Consider the following 24961-nt stretch of genomic DNA (forward strand, 5'->3'; position numbering starts at 1 on the left):
AAAGACTTAGTTATTTTCAGCCTTTCCTTATTTGTTATATGCGTATCTCTTCTGTGAAATATGCTTTCTGAAATCTGGAGTTCTTGAAGTTTGTCTTGTGCATTATCAGTGGTTTTGATTCAGTGGGTTTGGTCTATGTTGTAAACTTCCAAGTCACACTGCCTGAGTGAGAAGCAGATTTGTATTGCTCTGCCTGAGAAGGGCTGCAACTGCAACATGATTCAAGGAGTCAGGATGGTCTCCTTTCCCCCTTGCTCTAGTTGGGAGCAATCTGTTTAGACACGGGGAATTTCTGCCCTTTTACTCTCTAGAGGGAGATGCAGTTGAATTCTCAGATGAACCATTCATGTTGTCTCAATCTTGCCAGCATTTTCAGACTTTCTCATTTCAGTGGAAATTTGTGATGACTAAATAATTGGAATATGACACAGTCATGGAAAGAATTTTAATATGTATTGTGTTTGCTATTTCTTTTTTTTTAATTCCTTGATTTATCTAAAAGTCAAGTGTTTGGAGACTCCTCTTAGCAGCAGCTAGAAAATATGTATTAGTAATATAAATAATATATTGTGCCAACACATTAACAAATCAAACTCTTCCTGTTTACTACTGAAAGAAGAGCTATTTATAACACTACATATTTCCCTATAATTTAGAAAAAAGACTCAAAAACCAAAAAACATCTTGCATAGGATTTGGCATAAATTTGAATGAGGACAGCATTGCTCTTAACAAATATTTTGAGTCTTACATAACTCTCTATTTGCAATAAATGCTTTATTGTTTTGGGTTACAGAATTTGTGTTTTATAGAACTGTAACAAATATAAGAATAAATAGGTTTTAAATGGGACTGAAAGAGGGTTTTATTACATTTGAGAGCCTAAGAAATGCTTTACTGAATCAAACCATCATTCACTGTCTAACCCAGGAAAATGTCTCTGGTAGTGACATTAGGGCAGAGTCAACAGGGAGATTGTACCAGCCTGACTGTCTCCTGCTGAATTTTACAATTCTCCATCCACAGCATCCACAGCTCGTGGATTTGGGACATCAGGAGTCCTCATAGCATCTGTTTTTCAGCCTATTATTCATGAAGTTATCTAATCCCCCTCTGAAACTGCTGATTCTTTTGGCCCTCATGATGTCCTGTGAGCAAGCTCTGTATAGTCAGTACCTGCTATGAAAATAAAGACTGTTTTTTTCTGTCCTAAAACAGTTTCTACTACAATAATGCAGCCTACTCCTGCCGACTCTCTTCTGTATTTAAATGAAATACACATTCAGGAGTCAATTTTTTGCTTTATGTAGCATCATGAGGTTTCCTAAAACTCTTTTCTGAAGGATTTTATAAAAAAAACCTTTATAAATGCATGTATCCTACCTGAACTAAATCATCCTTCTCTGCATGCTTGTGGGCTTCTCTAAAGAAGCCCAGGAGTTTCTTTACCAAAAAGTTATGGCAGCTGTGGGATGCCAGTTTAAAATCCTAGTGTTGGAGTTGTAGGATTGAAGCTGTTCACTGCAGTCCCATCTCCTGCCATTGCAGCCTCTCGGATTTCCCTCACAGGCAGTTTGTGTCATTCCTGATCACAGCCCATCTTATTCTTCAGACATGGAACATAATTTCTGGGTTATTTTTTAGATTGAATAATTAATCTTGTCATATTTTAATTTAATTTTTAGTATATAATAGGATCCCAACACCAACAGCCTTTCTCTCCTGAATTATTTTCATCTGTATGTTACAGTGCATGCTTTACTATTATTCTGTCACCAAACTTCTGAGAAAGGATGTCAGCGAAAGTAAAACAAGCTCTTCATGTCTTAGCTAAGAAATTGAGGCCAGCATTTTTAATAAAATTAAAAATAGAGAAAATCAGGTGCTACCCTGCCATTCTGCACTGTCATTCCTTAAAAAAATATCATTCTACAAAGAAACACAATGAAAAGGAGAGGCCAATTTTAATATCTCAGCTAACTTTGAGGAAGAAATTATTTATTGTTCTTCTATTGGCAGTCCTATTTTAGACAGTGTGCAGGTACTGTTTGCCAACTTCCCCTTCTGTCTTTCTTAACTGTTATCAAGTAACCAAAATAAAAGTTGAAAGATTATTATCTCTAAGAAATGCACACGACTGTTTCTATTCAAACCAACATTAAAAGTTCTATGGAAAATGATGCTGTAAATTAGCACAGGGTTCTATTTATTCTCTGTGCTGGTTTTTATAGGGGGTTTTTTTGTTTGTTTGTTTTTTGTTTTTTGTTTTGGGTTTTTTGTTTTGTTTTGTTTTTGTTTTTGTTTTTGTTTTTTGCAAAGAAATGGTAAGTTTAGTAGAAAGGTCTTAAAGGAGATTTGAAAGTCTTTATAGTCCAGATTTTTTGCATCAGGCAGGATCAACTAGACAGATAATTTCTGACTAGTTTCTGGCTAACCTGCTCCATAGGATTTTTTGTTTTCTATATCTTTGCAGGTTTTTTTTCTCACCACTTAGCAATCCTTGGCAGTCAAAAGATGTTTGTCTCCAACCTTAATGTCCCCTGCTTCAATTTAAGCTAATTATGTGACCACAATGAAAATTGAGAACAGTTTACTCTCTCTCAGCAATAACCTCATGTACTTGAAGGGTGGTACTTCAGTTCAATTTTCTCTAGACTAAATAAATCCTGCTCCTTAAAATCGCTATCCTTGTTTCTAGATTAGTGACCATCTGTCCAGTCATTTGCAACCCATTCCAATGCTAATCTAGTTTTTCAGCTAGTTATTTTAATGCCTTGGACTTACAGATTTCTCAGGGTTTTTTGAGACTGCTTTGAATTGTATTTCTCTTCTCACATTCTTGCTGCTGGTTGGTTTTTGCATCATTGTGAATATAAAAAAACCTTGCTCTGTTCCATCAACAAATAATAGTGATTAATATTAGACATAGGAAAAATCTATATGTAGCTTCACTTGATATTGCCTTCCCATATAATGTATTCAAGTTGTGGGGTTATTGTTTCATCAGGTTAATTTCCATTTACATCCAAATTTCCTGCTTGTGGTAACGTCACATAGGCAGTATTAGAAGCCTTGCTGTGGGCATCAGGCACAACTTCCACTGTGGTTCACTATTGATAAACCTTACAGCCCTGGATGAAGGGAAATGCAGTTGCCTGCTTATTATTTACACTTCATAAATGTTTGGCTGTATTGCTTGTTACTATTTTCCCTTCTCAAAGGTTATTTAATCATATGGGCTAAAAATGAGCTAGGAATAATTCACCTAAAATTCCCTGAGTAGTTTTCTATGCCTCTTTCAAAAGTGAGGCATATTCATCCATTGCAGGTCCTTAAATATAACTCCTAATACCCACAAGGTTTCTTGAGCCAGTTTCTGAGTATTATAGCTGAAATTCATGAGCTGTCACATCAGAATTCATATTGAGTTAGATAAGAACAATGTCACACCAATAACAAAGTTAGCATTGTTTGTTTATTGTCTTTCACATAGAGACCTTCTGCCCTGAAGCTGTTAACATAAGTATTAGTGCTAGAACAAACCTTTTTTCAGACTATCACTTCAAAAGTTTCAGTGACTTCTTTATTCTGTTTGGGTAGAAATGTTGAAGCAAAATAAGTTTACAGACTTTATGGCATCTGCAGGAATAATCTTCATCATGTATAAAATTACAGAAGAGAAATGAGCTATAGGTTTGAAACTCTTTTTTCCATAAGGGGATAACAAACACTGTGGATAATAGTGCAAAAAGCTGTTTAGACTCTCTCTGATGGGTTGTAGTCCTTATCCAAATATTGGCTACTATTTTATATTACTTGTATGTATATATGTGTGTGTGAGCATGTGTGCATACATATATACATTTTACATACATTGATTTTTTCCTGGTAGAAGATGTAATGAAGACTACCATCAAAATAAATCAAAATAAATTATCAGGTAGCTAGAAGGATTGTAATAGCAAATTCTGAACAACAGCTTGACTAAGCAGTGACTTTGAGGTTGAAAGAGTGAACAAATATCTGAAAATATTTTTCCAACAGGAATAGTAGGAAATACATGCAAGATTAGATTATGGTCAGTTAATGCAGGTGTCCTCAGGCTGCTCTATGAAGTTGTTCCAGTCCCACTGTGCCTTTTTAAAGAAAATTACATGGAATATGCAACAATGGAGACTTGACTCTGACCTCCTTCTCTCCTGTGCACACACATACATACACAGCTGTTGTAGTACTGCAGTATTGTGGATGTGTCTGGATTACAGACAGGCTCACTGCAGCTGTTTTAAATGAGATAGAGCTGGGGAGCAGATGCAGCAACAGGTAAGTGGTTCTGCCTTCAGTCAGGTGAGGTTCATCAGGTCTCATTAACTCAGACTATTCCTGAAAGGCTCTGTGCTGCTGAGCTGGCCCCAGAAATCACATAGCTGTGCTCACACCATACTCTGTGTGCATTAGTTAAGTCTGTCTGGCCTAAGCTAGTCCTTTACTGGATCATCTGAGTGTCTTCTTTTCTGTGTTGTTATGTGGTCCAGAACTGGGGCTGACTCTTGTGTAGGTAATTGAGGATTGACTGCCTTTCTGGAGTGTGCACCTCAAATATCAGTTAGCTCCTCTCCTTCATATGACTGCTCTTCCTATACCTTCAACTCCTCCATGTCAGGCCTCTACCCTGCTGTTCCCACTCTTCATACACCTGCCTTCACACACTGAGCTTGTGCTCAGTCTGAGCCATTCACCTTCCTAAGGTGAGATGTGAATGGTTCAGGAAGCAGGGTGGATACAGCTGCCCAGAAACTACTGCTACTGTTCACTCTCCCAGGGCATGTATGTCCACTTTCAATAGTACTCTGGAGTCTGGGCAGCCAAAATCTTGGGCTAATGATGCTGTCACTGATTTTTTTTTTTTTTTTTTTTTTTTTTCAATATGAGTAATGAATATGCCCATGCTTTGTGGCTTTTTAGGGTTTGAGGGGTTGTTAATCTGTGGACCGAGACTCAGTTTGAAGTTAATTCAATAAGCGTGCCCTCAGCCAGCAATTCTCTGCAATTGTGTGCGAGTATAGAAAACTCTCCTAATGTAGCTCTTACATGAATTTAGTTGTTTATGGTAGGGAACTTTCCTCCACGATAGTAACTTGTATGATCTGATTTCCATATGCAATGTCTTACACTGTGGCAGACAGTGTGAAACATTTTCCTTTGATCTACGGTGGCATTAGAAAACAATAAACCGCTAACCCTCCAGAGAACAACCTTGGCATACATGGTGAATCTGTTATAATTATTTGTTATCTCTTAATGCCTGCACATCTGCAGCAGTGAGTAATTAAAGTTTGAAAGGAAGCTAAAATTTTAAAAGTTATTACAGTCCTCGTAGTTTTTCAGAACTACCTTTAAGTTTCAGTTATTTTTGTTTTGTTTTGAAGGGGTCATATTCAAAGAATTTAAAACATCTTTTTGTACACATTAATCTACATCTAAGACTACTAAAAAAAATATGATATCACAGCAGCTATTCCACTCTCAGGAATCTGGTTAGAAAAAAAAATGAAAAATTACTGACCACACATCATCTACATTGTTAATGTCCTACACCACTGCTATTGGTGTTGCATTTCTTTGGCATTCACTCTAATTAAAATGACAATGTGTAACTTCAGGTACCTGTACACCAACTGCCATCCTCCATTCCTCACCTGCCCACCTTCAGTAAGGCAGCCCAGCTCTTTTTATTTCCATGGGCAGGTTACTTCTGTTCTTTTTTCTTTGAGCTGTGTCCCTGTTCTCTGACCTTGCTTGGCAGGAGGCAGAGGCTGAGAGCAAAATGGGGTCATGGGGCATGGTGACATCAGTGCCACTACTGTACCAGCTGGAAATGGTCAGCCAGTGGCATCTCCATAGCCCTGAGACCCTTTAGGAGGAAACAGCTGATACAGACTATAAGGACGTGCTTAGGCACATCTCCTAAACTTGTTGGGTTTGTTTTGTTTTTAACCGGAATATATTATGCTGTCATGGATAAATAAACTGATGTTGCTTTTAGCTGGCTCATCAGCACTACAGGATAATGGCATCTGTTCAGTCTGATGTGTAATATTTCTCTTTTATTTCTTAGTGCAGTTGCTTATTCTTGTTTCAGCCCGTGTTTCTAGAAAGTTCTGCAAACCCCTTGGACATGGCTACAATTTACATCTTTTCACTTTTTAGTGCTTGGAATAAAGGTATTTAGAAGGATACTCTGGAGGGATAAAATAGAAGCAAAAGAAATGGTTGATTCCTAAAATCAGTTTTCTTTTGTTAATAATTAATAGCTGACAAAAAAAAAAAAAAAAAAGCTTGCAAATGTAACTTTCAAGAAAAAGAACTCTTACTTTTTCTGTCTGGTGGAAAAAGCCTCTGGAAAGAAGTGTGTCTGCATATGTATATGTGATAATTTTTAAGAGAAAAGAAGGAATAAGGTCAAAAAGTTGAATAAGAAAAATTTGCCAAGATAGATACATTTTTCAGTTCCATAGACTGTAAAATAGCTCCAAGTTTTGCAGGCTGCTATTTGCAAAAACCAGTGACCTCAGTCTGGAGTCCTTCCAGGATTCAGCTCTTGAAGAACTGCTTGTCACAATCTAGCATTTCCATAGGGAGATACAAATCATTAATTTTTAAAAATATAACACATTTGAGAGTTCTTGTTTCCACCTCCCAATATGGCCTTTCAGTAACTGACTTTGTTATGGTAACAGGGAGGGGGAGAGCGGGAGACAGGGTCCAGATGCATCATAACAGCCTCCCAGTTAAATTGGCTTCTCCACCCCAGAGAACTGACTGTGTCAATCCTCAGATAATCCTCTATATGGGGTGACATTTTCCTGCACCTTCCTAATTTAGTGAGTAAAAAGTGAAAATATCATGTATCAGGTAAGGCCAAATTGTCAGGAATGTTAAGCTTGAAAGTTATTATTCCAGGATTTTATGTGTCCCTCTGTACTGTACTTCATGTCAAAGTATGTGTCAGTGCTACTAATGGGAAAAATGCCTTATTGGCATTGGAAAATTACCATTCAGTGAAAACCTGAAAATCAAGTTGGATTAACTGATAAAGATGACCAGTTTTTACCAGTGAGTTGTAGCAGCCAGTGCCACAGGCTCTTGGGTTTAGGAATTGAAGTCTGTGAATTTAAGGGAAGAAAAAAAAAAAAAAAAAGCCTCTTCTGTTGAAAAGCTGCACTAGAAAAATGGGTGATGTACAGTCATTCCATCTTCAGTAATTTTCCAGCCTAACTGACACCATTATGGGACTGCATACAGTGAATTTATGAACATGGTCAGAATTTTTTTACACAAAGCAGGGTGCAGTATAGTTTGTTGTTAAACTGAGGCCCATCTTTTGTAGTACATGGGAGAGCAAGCACATGAGAATTGTCTAGCAAAAACCTTGTGACAAGTTTATTTCTTTCTGGAACTGTGGAAATACCTTGTCTATAAAGTGTCTATAATATTTTACAAATGTTATGGGACCTAAGTGTAAATAAAAATACACTGCAAGATACAATACACAGTGCACATACAAATATACTGCAAGTTTTATACCTATTTTCATTCCAGTGTCCCAGGAAAAAGTTTGGCTAAAAAACAAGTTCTGTTCCCCCAAAGCAAGTGAAATGCAGCTATAAAACAACAAAACAATACTTTCCACTACACAGAAAATATTGTTTGTGCAGAAAAGTCAGTGTTTCCAAACAAAGATAACAGAGAAGAATATTTTCGGTTTGATTTTCATATTGTCAAATGTGTTGTGTGTTGTAATATTATCTCCAAAAATCCTCTTCCTCTGTTTTGACCAGATTGTGATACTCAAGCTTATTGCCCCTCTACCCTCAGTTACTCCTCAATTACAAAATAGAAATCGGAGGAAGGTCCTTAATTTTGGAATTTTATTCATTTGCTTCCATCTTTTTTATTGCAAAGGCCCACTGTAAAATCCACGTCTATGCCTACTCGCACGTTGCCATGTGCCTATATACAAACATAAAAATCAAATTGTTTTTTCCTGCTTTGATTATTGTAGTGTCAGCCTACTTTATCAGTAATTCTTTCTTTTCCGTTTATATCAGATTCATTCCACAAACTGCCATTCAGATAATAAACCTGTATTTTTTGTAAAAGAAAAATGTTAATTTTTTCTTCTACTGGAGTAGCATTGTGTGGCTCCTCTGCAAGCTACTAATCAATGTCTGTACCTTATGCCCCAAGCAATGTTTATAGAAGAAATATATTAACTGTTCATAGTAAGAGTTCTTCTTGTCTGAACAAGAAATAGCTCCAGTACTTTGCTTAACTTCATGCTTAAACACTGCTCTCTGTCAGAAATTGATTAAATATACTTAAATTATATCTGTGTGAGGGAGGGAACCAAGTAAGACTGATACTGATTAGGGGAAACTGGTGTTGAAAATTCATTGAAAATTCAGAAAAAATTGGCATTATAGGGGAGTTCAATTTTGTTTTTCTAATTTCTCACAGAATCACAGATTTCAAGGTCAGAAAGGACATGTTCATATACTATATATGAAACCAGTCCATGGGATTTTACATAGAGATTCACCTTCCTGCTCTTCCAAACTGTCTAATAATATTAAAAAAAATAAAATTAAAGAGTTCTTTTAATAGTCTGTTAAATTCTTTAGTGATTTTCTCTGTATTCAAACATATTGGCTAATAAGAATTTACATCTTTTCTGTTTAAACTCTATTATCTTTAATTTCCAGCCAATATACCTTTTCAATGCTATTGTTTCCATAGTTAATAATTACTGTATTATCAGGAAATTATCTTCAGTAGCTTCTAGCATGAGCAAATTTACCCTCTGAAGCAAGATATATTAACCAGGGGGCAGCACCATAAAATGACAGAAAAGTCTAAAATGAGGCATAGTTGCATAATGTAGGTGCAGCAGAGCCTGGACACTCCTGCCCAGCTGTGCTGCTGCTCAGCTCTACAGCAGTGCTGTTTGCTGTGCTCCTCTGGTTTGGCTTTTGCCTGTGAATAGGAGCCCTTCCAACCTACTCTGCAGAAATTTAAAATCTAGTACCCATCTTTGGAGTAAACCCTCTTTCACCGGCCTCTTGTGAATATGTGCTTTAATCTGACAGGTGTGTGTTCTCCACCAGCATGTCAAAAGATATTCACTGGAAATGCAGGAGGGACAGGTGCTGCCTATTCCCGTTCCCTTAAATATTTTCTAGAGGAGAAGGCATCCACTGTCAATGACAAACCTGCTCTCACTGTGTGCCCTTGTGGCCAAGAAGGTAGCCTGGGGTGCCTTAGGAGCAGCTCTGCCAGCAGGTCAGGGGTTGATCCTGCCCCTCTGCTCAGCCCCAGTGAGATGAGTGTGTGGGTTCAGTTCTGGGCTCCTCATTCAGGAGAGACCTGGAGCTCCTGGAGTGGGTAAAGGGGGAGGCAATAAAGATGATGAAAGGTCTGGAGCATCCCTCTGATGAGGAAAGGCTGAGGGAGCTATATATACATTTCCTTCCTTCCTTTGCTGTTAATGAAATATGAGCATCAGAATTTTTCAGGTTTTCACCTTTACCTTCTGTATTATTGTTGACTGTAATTAAGTACATAGCAACAAAGATGTGGAGAAGTAATAACTAGAAGTAAATCAAACAAAGAAACAAACATAACCAAAAAAAGCAATAAAAATAGAGACAAAATAAAGGAAAGTGTGCTTCTGAGAGTAAAATCTGTCTAAATATACCAGAAAAGTTTAAGTAACAGGCTTGTAACTTCATCTTTTGGCATGACAATGGGATATGAATAAAGATCCACCTGCCTAGAGTTAGGCTAAAGTTATTTCAGAATTATTCCAACATTTCTTTTTAGATAGGGTAAATAAGAAACACTTTTCCTTTCCCCAGTCCCCTACCTACACACACAGAGCTAAATAATAAGCTCATTGTGAGAAAAAATTCAAGAATAATAAGTCCATTGTTAGAAAAAATTGTGTAACAGCTTTTGTTTTCTTTTTCAAATGCAAAGCAAAAAAAAAAAGCAGAATAAATCCTCTTTCTTTGGTTTACTTTTGTTTTTTTGAGAAAAATATCTGGTTTCCTAAGGTTCTAAAGGAAAACTCACCTGTCAACTTATGTTGTTCCAATCCATTTTATTCTCTTATTATTCACTTGCTATTACTGGAGAAACCTTCCAATAAAAATAATCAAAAATTTCCAGACAACTCAGTAGAAACTAAGGAAGTCCTTCTGTGTTTTTTGGGGTTTTTTTAAGCGTGAAATTCATTCAATCTAATAATTTCCCTATAAAATTGGATAATTTGTAGATCATATTTAGTCAAGCTATTAGCTTTCCTTCTCCATAAATGTTTTAATTTTTTTCTTAAATAAAAAAGCAAAAAAATATGTTTGTTTTCTTATATTCATAACATAAAATTATGTCTACTCCATATCATTTTGCTTCTAGAACTAATAAGTATATAACCCAAAAAAAACCAAAACCAAAAAAAAACAGTAAAGAAAAGACTGAAGCTGAATCCTTGAAAAACAGAACATCTGCCCTCAGTGTTCTTGGTAATACACATTTGTTAAGTGCATTGGAAAAGCCCTTAATTTGAAAAACTGTTGGTTATAAAGAATAAATAAAGTAGTAAATTTTGCAAATTCACATTCCACAAATGGCAGCTGTACACTGAGAGATTTCAGTTCTGCTGACTGATACAGAAACTGGGGAAGCTCTGTAGCTCTTTACACCAGTTCCCATCCATTAAGTTATTTAGTGGGATGAAAGGACATCAGAAACCCTGGAATAGTTTTGCCTGGTTTGAGTATGTGTTTAAATGCTCATACTTGACTGCAAGAAAAAGTAATATTGGACAGCAACATTGTTTGGGGGCAAGAGGCTGTAATTCCATACACAGTTCACGTATATCAGATTTACTGTTAGAGCTTTAATCCTGTTTAAGTCTTCAGTTCTTATATGTGATTTATCACTGTGTTCTACTGGAATGGATCTCATTATAGCCAAACACCCAAATCTTTAAATGTTATTCTACTTGTTACAGATACATCTTTAGCTTTATTTCTTTTTTTTTTTTTTTTCCTGGAAATAGCTATAATAGAGCAAATTCCTTTTATCGCAGAATGATCCATTCACAAGCCATGTTAAACTGCAATCTTTTTCTGGTCTCCTCTCTATCTTCTCCATCTTGTATGCTGGATGGACTCCAGTGCAGTCCATCAAAGCATCTCAGTTATAATGAGCAAGCTGCTGATAGTTTGATCCTCTTGATCTGCTTCCAGAGTCCTTTCCTGCAGACAAATGGGGAGCAGGGTGAGAGGGAGGATGAGAGTTATCCCAGCTCCCACCACCATCACCTTAATTTTTACTTAGCTAAATTTTACCTTAGCTTACCATCACAATCCTTTTTGTTAAACACATGGAGTCTCAAATTAAGTACTCACCATTCTGTTCGGTTTGATTAGTGTACAGCATGTTGCACACCTTGCTGTCATAACCTCCTGGCATGACCTGGGCTTCCTAAGTTGTAAAGGAACATTCACCATGACACCAACATAACTGAATGAATGATTGTCACAAAAAAACATAAAACCACACAAAAAGTTCTGTCATGCTTTTTCATGCATCTCATGCAACAGCTGATAAGCTGTCACTAGTAACTTCCCCCAGCATCACTGATGGAGCTGCATATTCTCTTAGACAGAAATGAGAGCTGCTGAGGCAGTTCTTGAGGTTCTTGAGGTAGCCCTAAGTGGACATCAAAGGAAAACTTGCTTAGGAAAACTTGCACTGCATAAAGCACTCAGGAAAAATCAAATTCATCGTGTCTAGTCTGTTAAAGTTCTAGTTGTGTAAAGATTTCACTGACAGGCACCAATCAGCTGTCAACATGGCTAAATAGCTACCCTTCATTCTCATATTTTACTAAAACTGCATGCTTTGGAGGGAAAACAATAAACAGTTAATGGTCAAAAGAAAAGTTGTTTCAAAAGATAAAACTCCTCTGCATTATATTGCTTTCATTGTTTTGTAATTTTATGTTTAAATATAGAGAGTATGTAAATGGCCATTTTTGCTCATGTTCTCTTCCTGCTTAGTGACAAGAAAACAAATTCAAATTGTGCTTGGGAGGAATATCTTAACAAAGCCAATTTTATTATGCAAATGAATTGTAGGTGTTGCATATCTGCATTTTCTGAAATTGTTAGCAAGTTTTTCCAAAGCTTTCTCTCTTTCTAGGTATGTGTATATAACACATTATATTTAAAGAACCAATCAGCCACAAGAAACTTAGTTGTTTTAAGTAAAAGTTGCCTTGACTATACATTTTGGAAGGTATCAGTTCATTTTTTGTTTAAATTTAAGCTTTAGAGTTTAAATTTTTTTCAAAAGATGAGCAAATAATTTCCTCAACAACTATTTAATGGAATTGAGCTTTTTTTGAGGATCTCATGGTAAGTTAGTTCAGAGGAGCAAATAGTTTCATAGGATAAGAAATATATTTTTTTTCTGCCTTACATTCTCATAGTAATCATCCACTCGTTCTCTTGTTGTTCACTGGTTCATTTCATTAAACAAGGTTGGGAGTCATCCAAACATCATCCCAAACAGTTGTGAAGTCTTAATCTTCAGGCATGGGTTGTTAATGGCAAAAAGTGCTTCCCGCTTGCTCTTAACATGGAAGAGCAAAAATCTTCTAAATTGCTGTTTTGCCCAAATATAATTTTTTGATCACTCACTAATAGCATTCTTATACTTAGCATAAAACAGATAACAAGCTATATTTGACTGGGGGTGTGTAAGCAGCAACCTTAACTCTTGCTCTTATGTTTGAGTTCACCAAAAGGAAATGAAAAGTCCTGGCTTTGGTGTGGGAAAAGTTTCTTCAGATAGTGAACACCCATAATCAGCACTAGGAAATGATTAATTGAATGTGTAAGTCTCAATACCATCCTGGAATTCAGCTATTCCATTTTGATAACACTTGCCATAAAGTCAAGGAAAAAAGGAAAGAGGAAAAAAAAAAATAAAAGAAACACTGGATAGATTTAAAAATCCTTTTATAGAAACTAGAATGGCCAGAGTGACAAATATGCAGGCTGCATATTGTAAAGCTAGAAAATATTTTAATTCTCGGTCTCAAACCTTGCAGTCCCACCAAGAATTTGTCACACTTCACCTGTTTCAGTTTGTCAGTTTATTTTTTAGCAATTTTTATGCAAGTTATTTCAGTTACTGACTTGAACAATTTGTTCCATACCTCAACACCCATTTTGTGTAAAAAAATCATAAAAGTTAGGAACCTGAAAATTGGATTTTTCTTTTGAGCAGCTGCTGTCCGCAAATGTGGAAAGATTGTTAAAAGTGAATAGCATCACTTTCTAACAAATTCTAGGTAGGTTGGATGGCTGTATCTCATTACTCATTATCATGCATTAACATTACTGTGTTGTCACCAAGCATCATTATGTTGGTATTCATAGATATATGGAAGAAAAAGAAGAGCTCTTTTGGGGTTTAAAGATGTGTTTATACAACCATGCATGTCAGTGGTCCTTCACTGTTGACCTACTCATGTGGAGTTACATTTATAATTAAACGAAATTTCTTGATTGAAATATGTTCTATAATGTTCTGGAGAATGCATTTTTGTACCTTTACAGAGCACTAGAAAAGTGTCGGTAGAGACGAAATGTGTGCAAAAGAATTTGTTTATTAAAAAACCCACAACTTTTCGTTTAACTGACTCCCTAAGTCATTGTGCTTGTACTTTTGGTGATCTAATGGGAATTGGATAGATTTCTGTTTCATTTATTTTGAAAGTAGTTTAATTATAACTTTCATTTCTGTATTACCCATTTTTATATAGCACATTTGTTTCCGTGTGCTGACATTCCAAATCAGAGGCATCTGGTCTGTTGCATCTGCTGTGTCTCCACCAGGGTGCCACTATTAATGAGTTTTTATTCCTATGGCTGTTGTAACAGTAACTTCTAATAGTTTCCACTTAGTTTTCTGTTGAGGATTGCTTTACAACCTTAAATACTTGGCTGAATTCGTAAAAGTTTTTAAAAGCATCTCCAGATAATAATTGCTTCTGATTTTGGTTTTTGGGGATTTTGTTTGTTTGTTTTAGATCATTCAGCTAATACTTTAAAGCTATTCGATTTTAATTTTTCCCCAAAATCATGCTTATTGGTCTTTTTAGTTTGTATTCTTCAAAGCAGTTTCTTCCTAGCATAATTAACTGTATTTTTATTAACCAACAAAATCAGCTTATATGATCAGTTTATCCAGTCACAGAATATTTTTCTGAATATGATAACACTTTAAGTGGAGCTCAAGTGTTGTTTATTTTCATGCTACAGGATCACAGGAAGAGTTAGAAAGTATGTATTTTAGTAGCTACTTTTATCCAAATTTCCATCAGGGTTTGGGACAGACACATAGATACCATGTGGAACATGTATTTGAAAAGTCTTTAAGATTGTACAGACTGGTAAAACTAGACCAATAAACATTGTAACAATTTTGTAATTCAAATTAGTTAAATTCTGCTGAATAAAATAGGACATTGCTTGAGTAAAGTTCTCAGACACTTTGCATTAAATCAAGGAAAACATATTTATTTGAAAAATGCTGCTTTTTCTAAGGATAAGAAAAGGAGTTTGTTTTATAATTATGTATTATTGTCTTATGAAAGGTGTAAGAATCTTCACATCTGTTTATAGTGTTAAGAGTTTAAGAGGGTCCTTCTTGACCTTTCAAAAATACGCTCTTGAGCATCCAGAAGAAAATAATTTATTCACATTAAATGGCAGAGGGAAGGCTGTCCATACAATCCATATAGGGATGAGATTTTTATATCCCAAGGAAACAGCAGAACTAGCAAGATGCACTTGAAAGAGGCATTTCTAGTTTTCCTGAATGTCCAGTTCAGGAATTTCAGATGGGTCTTGGGGGTAAATTCTTCTGTGAGCCCTTGGGCACAGATCAACTCCATTTCCTAATTTTGGTACTGATCAAATCCTTTCTGAGCTGTCCTTACTAGTGCTTCATTTCTTACTACATGAAACACATAGCAGCAGCTTTCTTTAATAGTGGTAAAAATACAGCATTAATTTCTACTTGAAGACTCAGGCTGGATCAGATAAATCACTCTGCTTGAATATTCCAGTATAAAATTATATTTAGGAAACTTTAGGAAAGAGAGTCACTGTTGGCACAAGATTGTAGAATGACTTAATTTGCTTTTCCTCTTCTAAACATTTTCTAGGTAGGGAAGGGGAGAGAAAGGGAAGCCACAGAATTATCTGAGCCTGTTGTGTGTGTTTCAGTGTTGTTCTGCACTGTCCATTTTGGCAATATGTGCAATACAGATGTTCAACTGCACTGGGACTCCTTTCCCCATTATAAAATTCATGTCACTCATCAACTTGTCTTCTTAGAAAATGGAGTTTGGAAGGCACATAGATATCTAGAGATAGTAATGGCATCAAGTAGAATTTTATTTCTTTTGCTAAGGACAGACTTCTAATGAGAAATTTCTTTGCTTAATTATGCAAGCTGCTGTTTTAACTGCATGTCTCTGCAACTCAATCAGTATACAAGTGAAAAAAATAACATCCAAACTTTTGGGCATGACTTTAGAAAGCCAGTTATAACGGATTTTCAAAGACCTGATACAGAAGTTAAAAGCAAGAATTTCACAGGGTGTAGCAAGATGTGTATCTTGAAAATTATCCTTTTTTTTCCCCTAAAATGTTTGTAACTGAACAAAATGAAACTCTGCGTGGAGCTTTTAGTTTGCTTTGATAGTATATGCTGTAGTTACTGAAAGCTATATTCTTATCCTCTTTTATTAATCTTATTCAACAGAAAATGGTATTAGGTCTTTTCTTTGTAACCTTCAACTTGGTGGAAATTATGTAACTGTAGTCTGAAGCTGGAGGGTCAAATTTAAGATCACAATCATAGGTCTTTTCTATCCAGAACAGTCACTGAATAACAGCTTTTTAAAATCAAGTATGATTATTTAGAGCAAAAACATTTTAAGAAGAGGAGACTTTTATGACAATAAAATACTCCCAACAGGCAGGTGAGAATACTAACAGAATATCCAACCAGTGACTGTAGCTGGCCTAAAAATAGAAATCCTTCTCTGGCCTTTTTTTGCCAGCTTGATATCTGTTAAAGTGTACCTTCTAACTGTCTGATGGCACACTGCTCTGTTCTGATGACTAAAAATTGTAGGCAGAATGAAAGTAATTTGTCCATAGTCTTGTAATAAGTATTGCTACTTCCAATCTTAATACTGGGAAATATAATCAGAATCTTTTCTGGAAACTCCACAAGAGGTAGCTGAAGTGTCTGAATTTGGTCAATGTCTTTTAAAGACATACTTGGATGCTTCTCATCTGAGAAATTATTGTACTGATTCCTTGTTTGCTCTTCACTAATCCTTCAAAATAATTAAATATGTGCATAAATCTTATATGTCTTACTTACCTTGAGTTTTCATTTTCATTCTATCTAAACTTATTTTATTATAGCTTTTCTTGCCTTCTAAATACCATGAAGTTCTTGTTTTTCCCGATGAAAAACTCTAAATCCACTTCTTACTTTCTAGTCAGATTGACTGGGCTTTATATATTGGTTTGAGTAGCATATAAATTATTGTGAGTGATAATTATTTTTCTGCTAGGTAAGAACTGAGGACAGAAAAAGAGACATTAACAGTCTTACACTGGGTTTTCACCAATAGATAATAATTAAACAGTTGTGAAGTATTAAAAAATAAACATAATTTATTAGACATTGTGAGTTAATAGGAAAACCCTGCCTAATCTGGCCAGAATGTAAACCATTATATCTTCTTTTTAAAATGCACAGTTAAATATCAGATAATATAGAAAAATAATGCCCTTCTATATAGCTTTATAGAGGAGAATAGCTTATCCTGCACAACCTGACGTGTTAAAAATGAATAATGATTACTACTTTGTATCTAGTTTTACAGGTTCTTTTAAAATTATTAGTGCAAGTTATAATTGGTATTTTTAAATTAATAACAACCACATTTAGAAGGTCTAGACTAAATTCAGTGTCTTATTTGAAACAGCAAACAATCTTTTTGCTTAGTCAAGTTTGCACAAAAAATGTCCCTTTATGTGGTCTTCTCAAAAGCTCTTTATGCTTTTTTCTTTATTTTATTTTTGAATTTGTGTTCAACTAGGCAATACTACAGGATCTGGAGCAAAGACGTCCCCAGCTGGATGAACTAATAACTGCAGCACAAAATCTAAAAAACAAGACGAGCAATCAAGAGGCCCGGACAATAATTACTGACCGCAGTAAGTGGTGATTCTGCTATCATCTGGCACTTCAGCAAACATGGAAAATGTTCTATCTGATAAGCATAGCATTCTGCAGATACTTTATGCCTTTGCCATTAGAAGGAGTGTTTGAACAGGTGACAATTCTCACACAGATTTTCCAAACTGCCTAGAGAAGAAATGTCAGTGAAAGACAGTGACCCCATATTTCAGATTTTTTATAACTTCATATTGCTTGTCTTCACAGTGAAGGACATTGTACAAAATACAGAATGTGGGCACTGAAAATAAAGAAATACATTTATTCTTACACAGGGAGAAAAAAAGAAAGAATTCACAGAGTATAGCCACAGGCTTGTAAGAAGCTTTCAATTCCATCCCCCGTAGTACAGCTGCAGGCTCTTCTTTCATCTCCCCTCAGCTGACGCACAAGTCTGATGATGCTCTGCATTACTCTGTATTATTTCTTCAGTTCTGTTTTCCCTTTCCAGATTTAACCAACTAGCTGTGTCTAAGGTGGAAAATTTAGTGGATTAAGTTTTAGAAGAAGTTTATAGAAGACAGAGTGTTGTCACTCTTGACAGCTTGCATGTCCTTACATCCCTTGCTATAGGATGTAACACACTCTCAAGGTCATTTAATAGAAGCAACCCTTGTGATGAATTGCTGTATATCTTCAGTTATTATCTCCTAGTTCTCAGGACTAGAAACTAAGAAAAATTGATTTTTTTATGATCCTCAAGGTGCTATGGAGCTTAGAGAAGACCCAGACCAAGTACTTTGCATGTGGACAGACACAATTCATTTTAGGTCGATGTGAACATTTTTGTATATCCTGGCCTGGAGACCAGAGCTTGCTGATGACTATGCGGGTACAAATGTGGGCTAAATTTTTCTATCCCCATAATTACAAACTTAATATATCTATATATTTATTATCTCTTTATTTTTATCCCATCAGGTAAGTACATTCCATACTATGTACAAATCAAAATGCATGTTTGGACTACATTGTTGGTAGTCACACATGTAAGTGCTATTCAGAGTATATCCTCTGTGCAACGACATTGTTAAACTGCTACTGAAATATGCTACTTAGAGAAGGAGAAGCTTTATGGCTTAATTAAAATTTGAGAAGAAAGGGGTAATGGTTATATATTACATAAGAACCCACTCCTGTTGGACATGCAAGTTAATTTTAGAATCACCTACTAATTTGAATTCTCATAAATTGTGTACATATACTTTAACTTTACAGTGCTTATTTAAAACCAACACATGTATTACTCCCATCAATATTTTGTAGTATGTTTTAATTTTTAATTGTGATACAAGTCTTCTGAAGTTAAGAATTGTAGACTTTGAAAAAATGCAAGAAGAGTTCCTATATACCCTCATGTGAATTGTATGCATAACTAAATTTTGTTCTTTTGGAAAACTGCACTTCACTTTAAGTGAATTTGCTGATTAAGAGAGATTAAATATTTCTTTCTCATACCGCAAATGAGAGCAGCTATCAGACTGTAAATCATGAATGAGTATGTGGTAGCTCAACTATATTACAGCTTGTGTCTGTGGCTAATAGAGTGTTAAATACGTTTTACATGATGATTTCTTAGTTTTTTATCTCTAAGAATTCCCACAATTATTGGTTACTTTTGAACTTTAAGTATAAAAATTTAGTTTAACTATGATTTAGGAATTAATTTTCTATTCTGAAACTGTCAATATCCTTGTTTACAAAAGTGCAATTTATGATGCAGTAGATACAGGTCATGTCCCTTAATGTACTTTCAAGTACACCTTGGAGTATGATCAGAGCCATTTTGGTCCAGTTTTCTGAGGCAGCAGACGAGATCCATGAAGGTTTTTCATGCTTAGTTCATTTATCTCTGGGCAATTCTGGTAATACTAAACACTACTCAGGAGGTACTGATTTATTTTATATTTTAAGGAGATCATGATATTTTGGGGGATACAAAGATGCTAGGACTTTACAATGTGACACGTAAGGTATTTCTGAATATTTGCCATATTTGACATACTCTCATCTAAAATACTTCTAAAGAAAACCAGTAATTTTTATATTTTTTTATTGCTTGATTTTTTTTTTCTCCTTTTGTGTATATGAAGTTGGAGATTGCTCTGTTTGGTTTGAATTAGGTGTGCTGAATACCTGTATAGACAGGATCCACGTGTTCTGGCTGCAGCTACCTCTGTAGTTCACCTCTCCCACCCCTTCACAATGCTGAAAATAGGGATCCTGTGCTGAAATAGGGATCCTCCTTATTCCCATCCCAGCTGGGTGGCTCCAGCTGTGTGCTCTCACCTACTGCACTCCTGTCCTGTACAGTGCTCTCACCTACTGCAGGTGTTTTGCCTTATCCTCCAGCACATACTGAATTCAGCCTACTGCACCCAGTGTGTTGTCCCCAAGTCCATTCCTGGGAATCTTGTTCACAGCCAGAACTGAGCCCTGTATTGGAGAACCTACTCCACTTGCAGAGGTTTGTGTATTCCTCAAAGCCTTTGAGGGTTTCCACTCTCTTATACCTGTACCTTGCACCAAGATCCTGCTGCAAGTCCTCCTTGAATACCTCATCCACAGACTCTTTTCTATTTCCTGAGTTTTTTGCCATCCTCATGAATACAAATAGGTTACCATGGTTATGTTTTAGCAGTTATGAGTACACATTTAATCTATTCTGTTTCATGACGTGAGCATTGACACATTGGTGCTCCCCTGCAGCAGCTGTGTACCACCCTCACAAGCAGCCTGCTGTAATGTCACACTGCCAGGGGCCCGCAGTATCAGATCCCATCATGAAGGAAAGGGAGTGATGGGCTTCAATGCCCTGAGAGGAGCTGATAGACTTGACTTTATCTAGTGCACTCCCTGGGCTGAAGCACGGCATCTCACACTTTGGGGAATGAAAAGATGAGATGAGATAATTTGTATGAATATGTTGTTCTTTGACATTTGCTATTAAGGTACTAGTAAAACCCCACCACAACCACCTGGCCAATATCACTGACAGGATATATTATAAATGGTAAATCAGGTACTCTACAAGAGTAGAGTTAACTGCATTCTTCATCACAGGATGGATCAGTGTATCATCGACTGAAATTAAACCCTGAAGGTTCTGGACTCTGTGCTAACATTGCTAACTCTTAAGTCACTCTTCTTAAAGAAATATGTATGTTATTTTATTAAAGTTTAACTTTGAAATATATTCAGAAACTTTATTTCCTTTTTAAAGTATTTATAAAAGATAAACGTTACACAAAATAGAAAAAATCAAAATACATTTGTTAGAAAATATCCATGATGAATTGCAAAAGAAGTCTATAATAAAGAGATTTTTTTCAACAGAGTTGTCATAGTATTGCATAGATTCAGTCTTTCTTATGAAGTAAAAACAGTAGTTAAAGATAAGCTCTTTTAAGTTAAAGATAAGCTCATTTAAATTGAATTCTTTACTATGAACTTTTTTCTACCCCTTATTTCATTATCTGCATGAAACTGCTGGATCTATACCACATGAAAAGACCTTGGCTCGATAAAGTAAAGCTTGTGTTATATTTACAGGATGTTATATTTAAATCTCTCTGTATTCTATGTAAATCATAGTTTGTTTACAACTTACACACTTGAGAATATGTAAGAATAATAATTACATTTAGTCTTGAGGAAGAGTTGTGGGAAAAAGCAACATACATTTCTGCTCTTTTAACGCAGAGGCATTCTGTTCTAACAGAACCATATGCTGTACAATAACATTTTTCTCTCCATAATGCATCACAGCTCCAAAATACTTTGCTTTAATGCTGCTGAAAATGTTGCTTCTTTAAAATGAATGAGTTTATAAGTAACTTGGAATTTAAAAAAGTAATTAAACTTTGAAAATTACTTTTTTTCCATCAGTCCTTACGTATGACTACCCAAAGTTGGTAAGAATTCAATATAGAAATACTGAGAGATAATAAATTTACAGTCTCACAATCAGAAATACCAAAGCAATTACAAAGACTATGTTAGATCTTCCTAGATCCTGGGAATATAAGAAACTTTAAACAGCAGGCCTTCCTACTATTGCATTCACTCACGTGCAAGAGGTAACAGTGCATAAATTTTCTCTGGTTTTACTTTGCTAGTAATTTACATCCCAATTTTGTAATGTGTTTTCTGGCTGTGTAAGTGATCGAGGTAGTATGGAAATTCATATTTATAAAAGAGTATGAAGAAATAATCTCTTAGTAACTAAGTAATCTCTCTTTCAAGATTATAAATCAAAGTAAAACATATTTCTTTAGCAATTTTGTGTAGGTTGTACTCTCAAAATATCACTTGATAGGGTAATTAATTCTTTTTACTTTAAATTCATAAATAATAGCAATAAAAGCAATAAATACAAGAATTTCAGTGAAGACTATTTTGATAAAGAATGATATTTTGGGACAAAATTATTCCCTTTGAAATTTTCTTTGACAGCTTTAGAAAACAAGTCCACAAGTATATGAATAATTTATAGACTATGCCTTTAGAGGAGGTATTTTGGTTTTGTGGTTTGTTGTTTGTTTGTGTTTGTTTTTTGTTGTTGGTTAGTTTTGGGATTTTTGAAGAAAACATATATGCTATAATTGGTTGTTAGCAGAGCTGCATTTGAACTAATCTGGAGAGTCTGAATGTCTCTGTGCCACCACATAAAAATTCCTTTATTTAGTAGTTTGCTGTATTTGACAGTTTTATGGCAAAATCATCAGCTTGTCATCTCTTTCACAACAAAATATATGGAAATTCCACAGTGAATTACAGCTGTACTGTTGTTCTCGACATCTTAATAAAATAGCCATTTCCACTGTACTGCCATCCATGTGGTTTTCTCTTAGAGCTACTGAATATAAATGATGAGTTTACCACTTGAAAAAACAAATTCCTACAATCTGGGATTTGCCATCCAGCAGTAAACCCCCCAGCTGCCTAGACCAAAAAAGAAAAGCATAAGAGAAAACTGTATTTGTATATGGTTTTCCAGTTATCTTGTGGATATTTTTAAGCTGAATTATTGAATAAACCCCAATAGTCTATTCTCTGAATTCCACATTTTGAAGAACATTTCAAGAATTCGAATTTCCTATGTCATACACATGCAGTTTATTAATCATCCTGATGCAGCAGTTTACAGCTGACAGCTTGCTTTTCCCATGAGAACTTTACGCCATAGAAGCAAAACAAGGGAGAAACATTTTTATTTTTAACAAAATGTCTATAACAAGATAAAACTAGAGCTCTGAAATGGGTAAAATGGTACTGAGAAGAATATAGAGTTTGAAACCTGTTCCTTGGCACACGTTTGCTGCTGTAGGACCTGTAACAAAGTCATGGGACATTTTAAGAAGGAGTAGGAAGTTATTTTGGAATGCTGGGGAGAGTTGTCCTTTAAGAATGAGTGATAACATGCCTCAGAAACATCCGAATGATTGGAGAATTCCAGTTATCTATAACTTCTCAGGCTGCATATACTAAAATGTGGTTCAGTGGACCAAGGGCAAGATCTCAGCTGCCTGCTTCAGGTGGTGTAGTCCTCCCAAAAAGGCCTTGAGACTACAGGGTGACTATTTCTCACTTCTGGTTATATTCTTCAGCAGGAATGGCACAGATTTTTTGGTAGCCTCAGAGCTCATTAGTGTTTTAGGTGATACTATTGCTGGTGACTTGCTTGGATCTCACATCTCGATCCTGTAAAGAAAGAAAATTACAAAACTTCATGTTGTTGGTAATTCATGTGGAACTGGTAGTTCTAGGCCAAATATTTATAAATAGGTAAGAACACAGATAAGAATAGAATAGATGAGTTTTATGCTGCTAGAAATCAGTCTGTGTTGGAAGACAGGCATGCTGGATTGCTGTGATGTATAGAGGCACTTATGTCCAAATTATGTCTTAGTAACAGTTTGTCTTCTATCCTACAAAGGCAGAATTGTTGATCAACTCTCTCTTGAGAAAATTATGACCACAAAGAGAGTTCTCACCAATTTTTGAACTCGTGAACAGTAAAGACAAAGTCCAGTGAGGAGTATAAGGCTGTGCTACAGGAAAAGGCCTTTCATTAAAAGTGATATTAAGTACTTTTCTTAAAAGCCTTTAAATAATTTTAGCTAGGTCCAGAAGAGTGAAATCAAACAAACAAAAGCCAAAAACAAAGTGTGAATAAAGAATAAAGAAAGTATAATTTGGTATAATTGTATCACAATTAAATTAATTTGGTAGGGAGATGTTTCACATAAACAGGCTACACTTTCTTGTACAATGTAGCCATGGGTACAGAAGGTTAACTGGTTGAAAGACTTGTGATATACCCTCACCTAACAGAAGAACATATTTTCCTCTTTAGCCTCAGAAATTATTTAGTACAGCATTGGGGGAAGGTGCTGTTTGAGTCTGCTTTGTATTTTTTTTAACCTGTTGGTCACCACTTAGAGATGGAGTTAGTAGAGGTGGTTAGTCAGACAACAGACAGAAGGTTGTTGTAATTTATAATGTCAAGACAATTGAAGCATATTTAATATTGTGCTATTCAGTCTGCTATTCTTTAAATATCTGGAGACTTAGTTGATAGAATAGATTTTAGTCAAAGAGACAAAACATATAAATCTTCATCCCTCCACCCCCAACCTTCAACCTACCCAGTAGCAATTAGGTGAAACTGTGGCCCAGAACCCTGAGCAGGCATGAAATTACAGAAAGTCTTTTCAGTAGGCAATTCCTTTCCCCAGGTATACAGTATGTTCCCCTGTTATGGTAAGGGGTCTTCACTGTTGTCACAGGCATCTTTCCTTCTTGTGTGCTTGAGAGGAGTCATATTTTAACAGACTGGTTTTAAATAACTGCCTGCCTTTGTTTCTAGAGTCTGTGAAAACTCTCCATTCATATATCCATTTAATGGAATTTTCTCTTTTTTTAGTTTAGCAAGAGTGGTGATTCAGTAGCTTCAGGAAGAAACAAATTTACTTACAAAAGTGTTATAAGCAAAATGTAAGGGAGGGTAAGAAACTGCCACACAGGAAGAAATGGCAGATCCTACTCAGGTAGGTCTCTGAAATTGATAGTACCATGTACTTCTGAAAAATGTTGAGGGATTCAATAGTAGGCAAATCTGAAATAAATTGAGATTACTTCTCAGCATACAAAGTCTTTCACATCTTAATTAGAGAAGTTGAATTTTTTATTTTTTTAAAAAAATTTAATTGACCAAAACTGCCAAGAATATGTAGTTCTTTGGGAAAGCAATCACTGAGTTATTTTAGAGATTTCAACATATTTAACAGTATCTAATATGAGGCTTCCTATTTACAGTCTTATAGGAAAAAATCTGCTTTTGATTACATTGCATTTCAAAATTGAATTCATTTTCATTTTTGCAAGTGTTAATTAAGATTTATATAAAATACATTAAAAATTAGAATAATAAATCCTAAAGAGGTTTTATTACATCTTGTCAGAAGAAGTAGAAGAATGTTCCATTGACTTGTGTAGTGGTCAGATAATCGCAATGTTAAAAGGGGTACTGTAAATAATTGCCATCAGCAGG

The 24961-nt window shown here is 35.5% G+C and overlaps 1 protein-coding gene across 10 annotated transcripts in view; it reads left to right on the forward strand.

The window, feature by feature from the left end:
- Positions 1-24961, forward strand: part of DMD (dystrophin) — a gene marked incomplete at its 5' end in the record, with an annotated part of 1168120 nt that overhangs the window by 861162 nt on the left and 281997 nt on the right. For all 10 annotated transcript variants that reach the window (XM_083855614.1, XM_083855615.1, XM_083855618.1 and 7 more), the window contains one exon: positions 17267-17384. In XM_083855614.1, the coding sequence (XP_083711740.1) occupies positions 17267-17384 (118 nt within the window). The remainder of the gene's footprint in view (positions 1-17266; positions 17385-24961) is intronic.

Source organism: Zosterops lateralis, assembly GCF_965231275.1.
Source record: "Zosterops lateralis genome assembly, chromosome: 2".
Lineage (NCBI taxonomy): Eukaryota > Metazoa > Chordata > Aves > Passeriformes > Zosteropidae > Zosterops > Zosterops lateralis.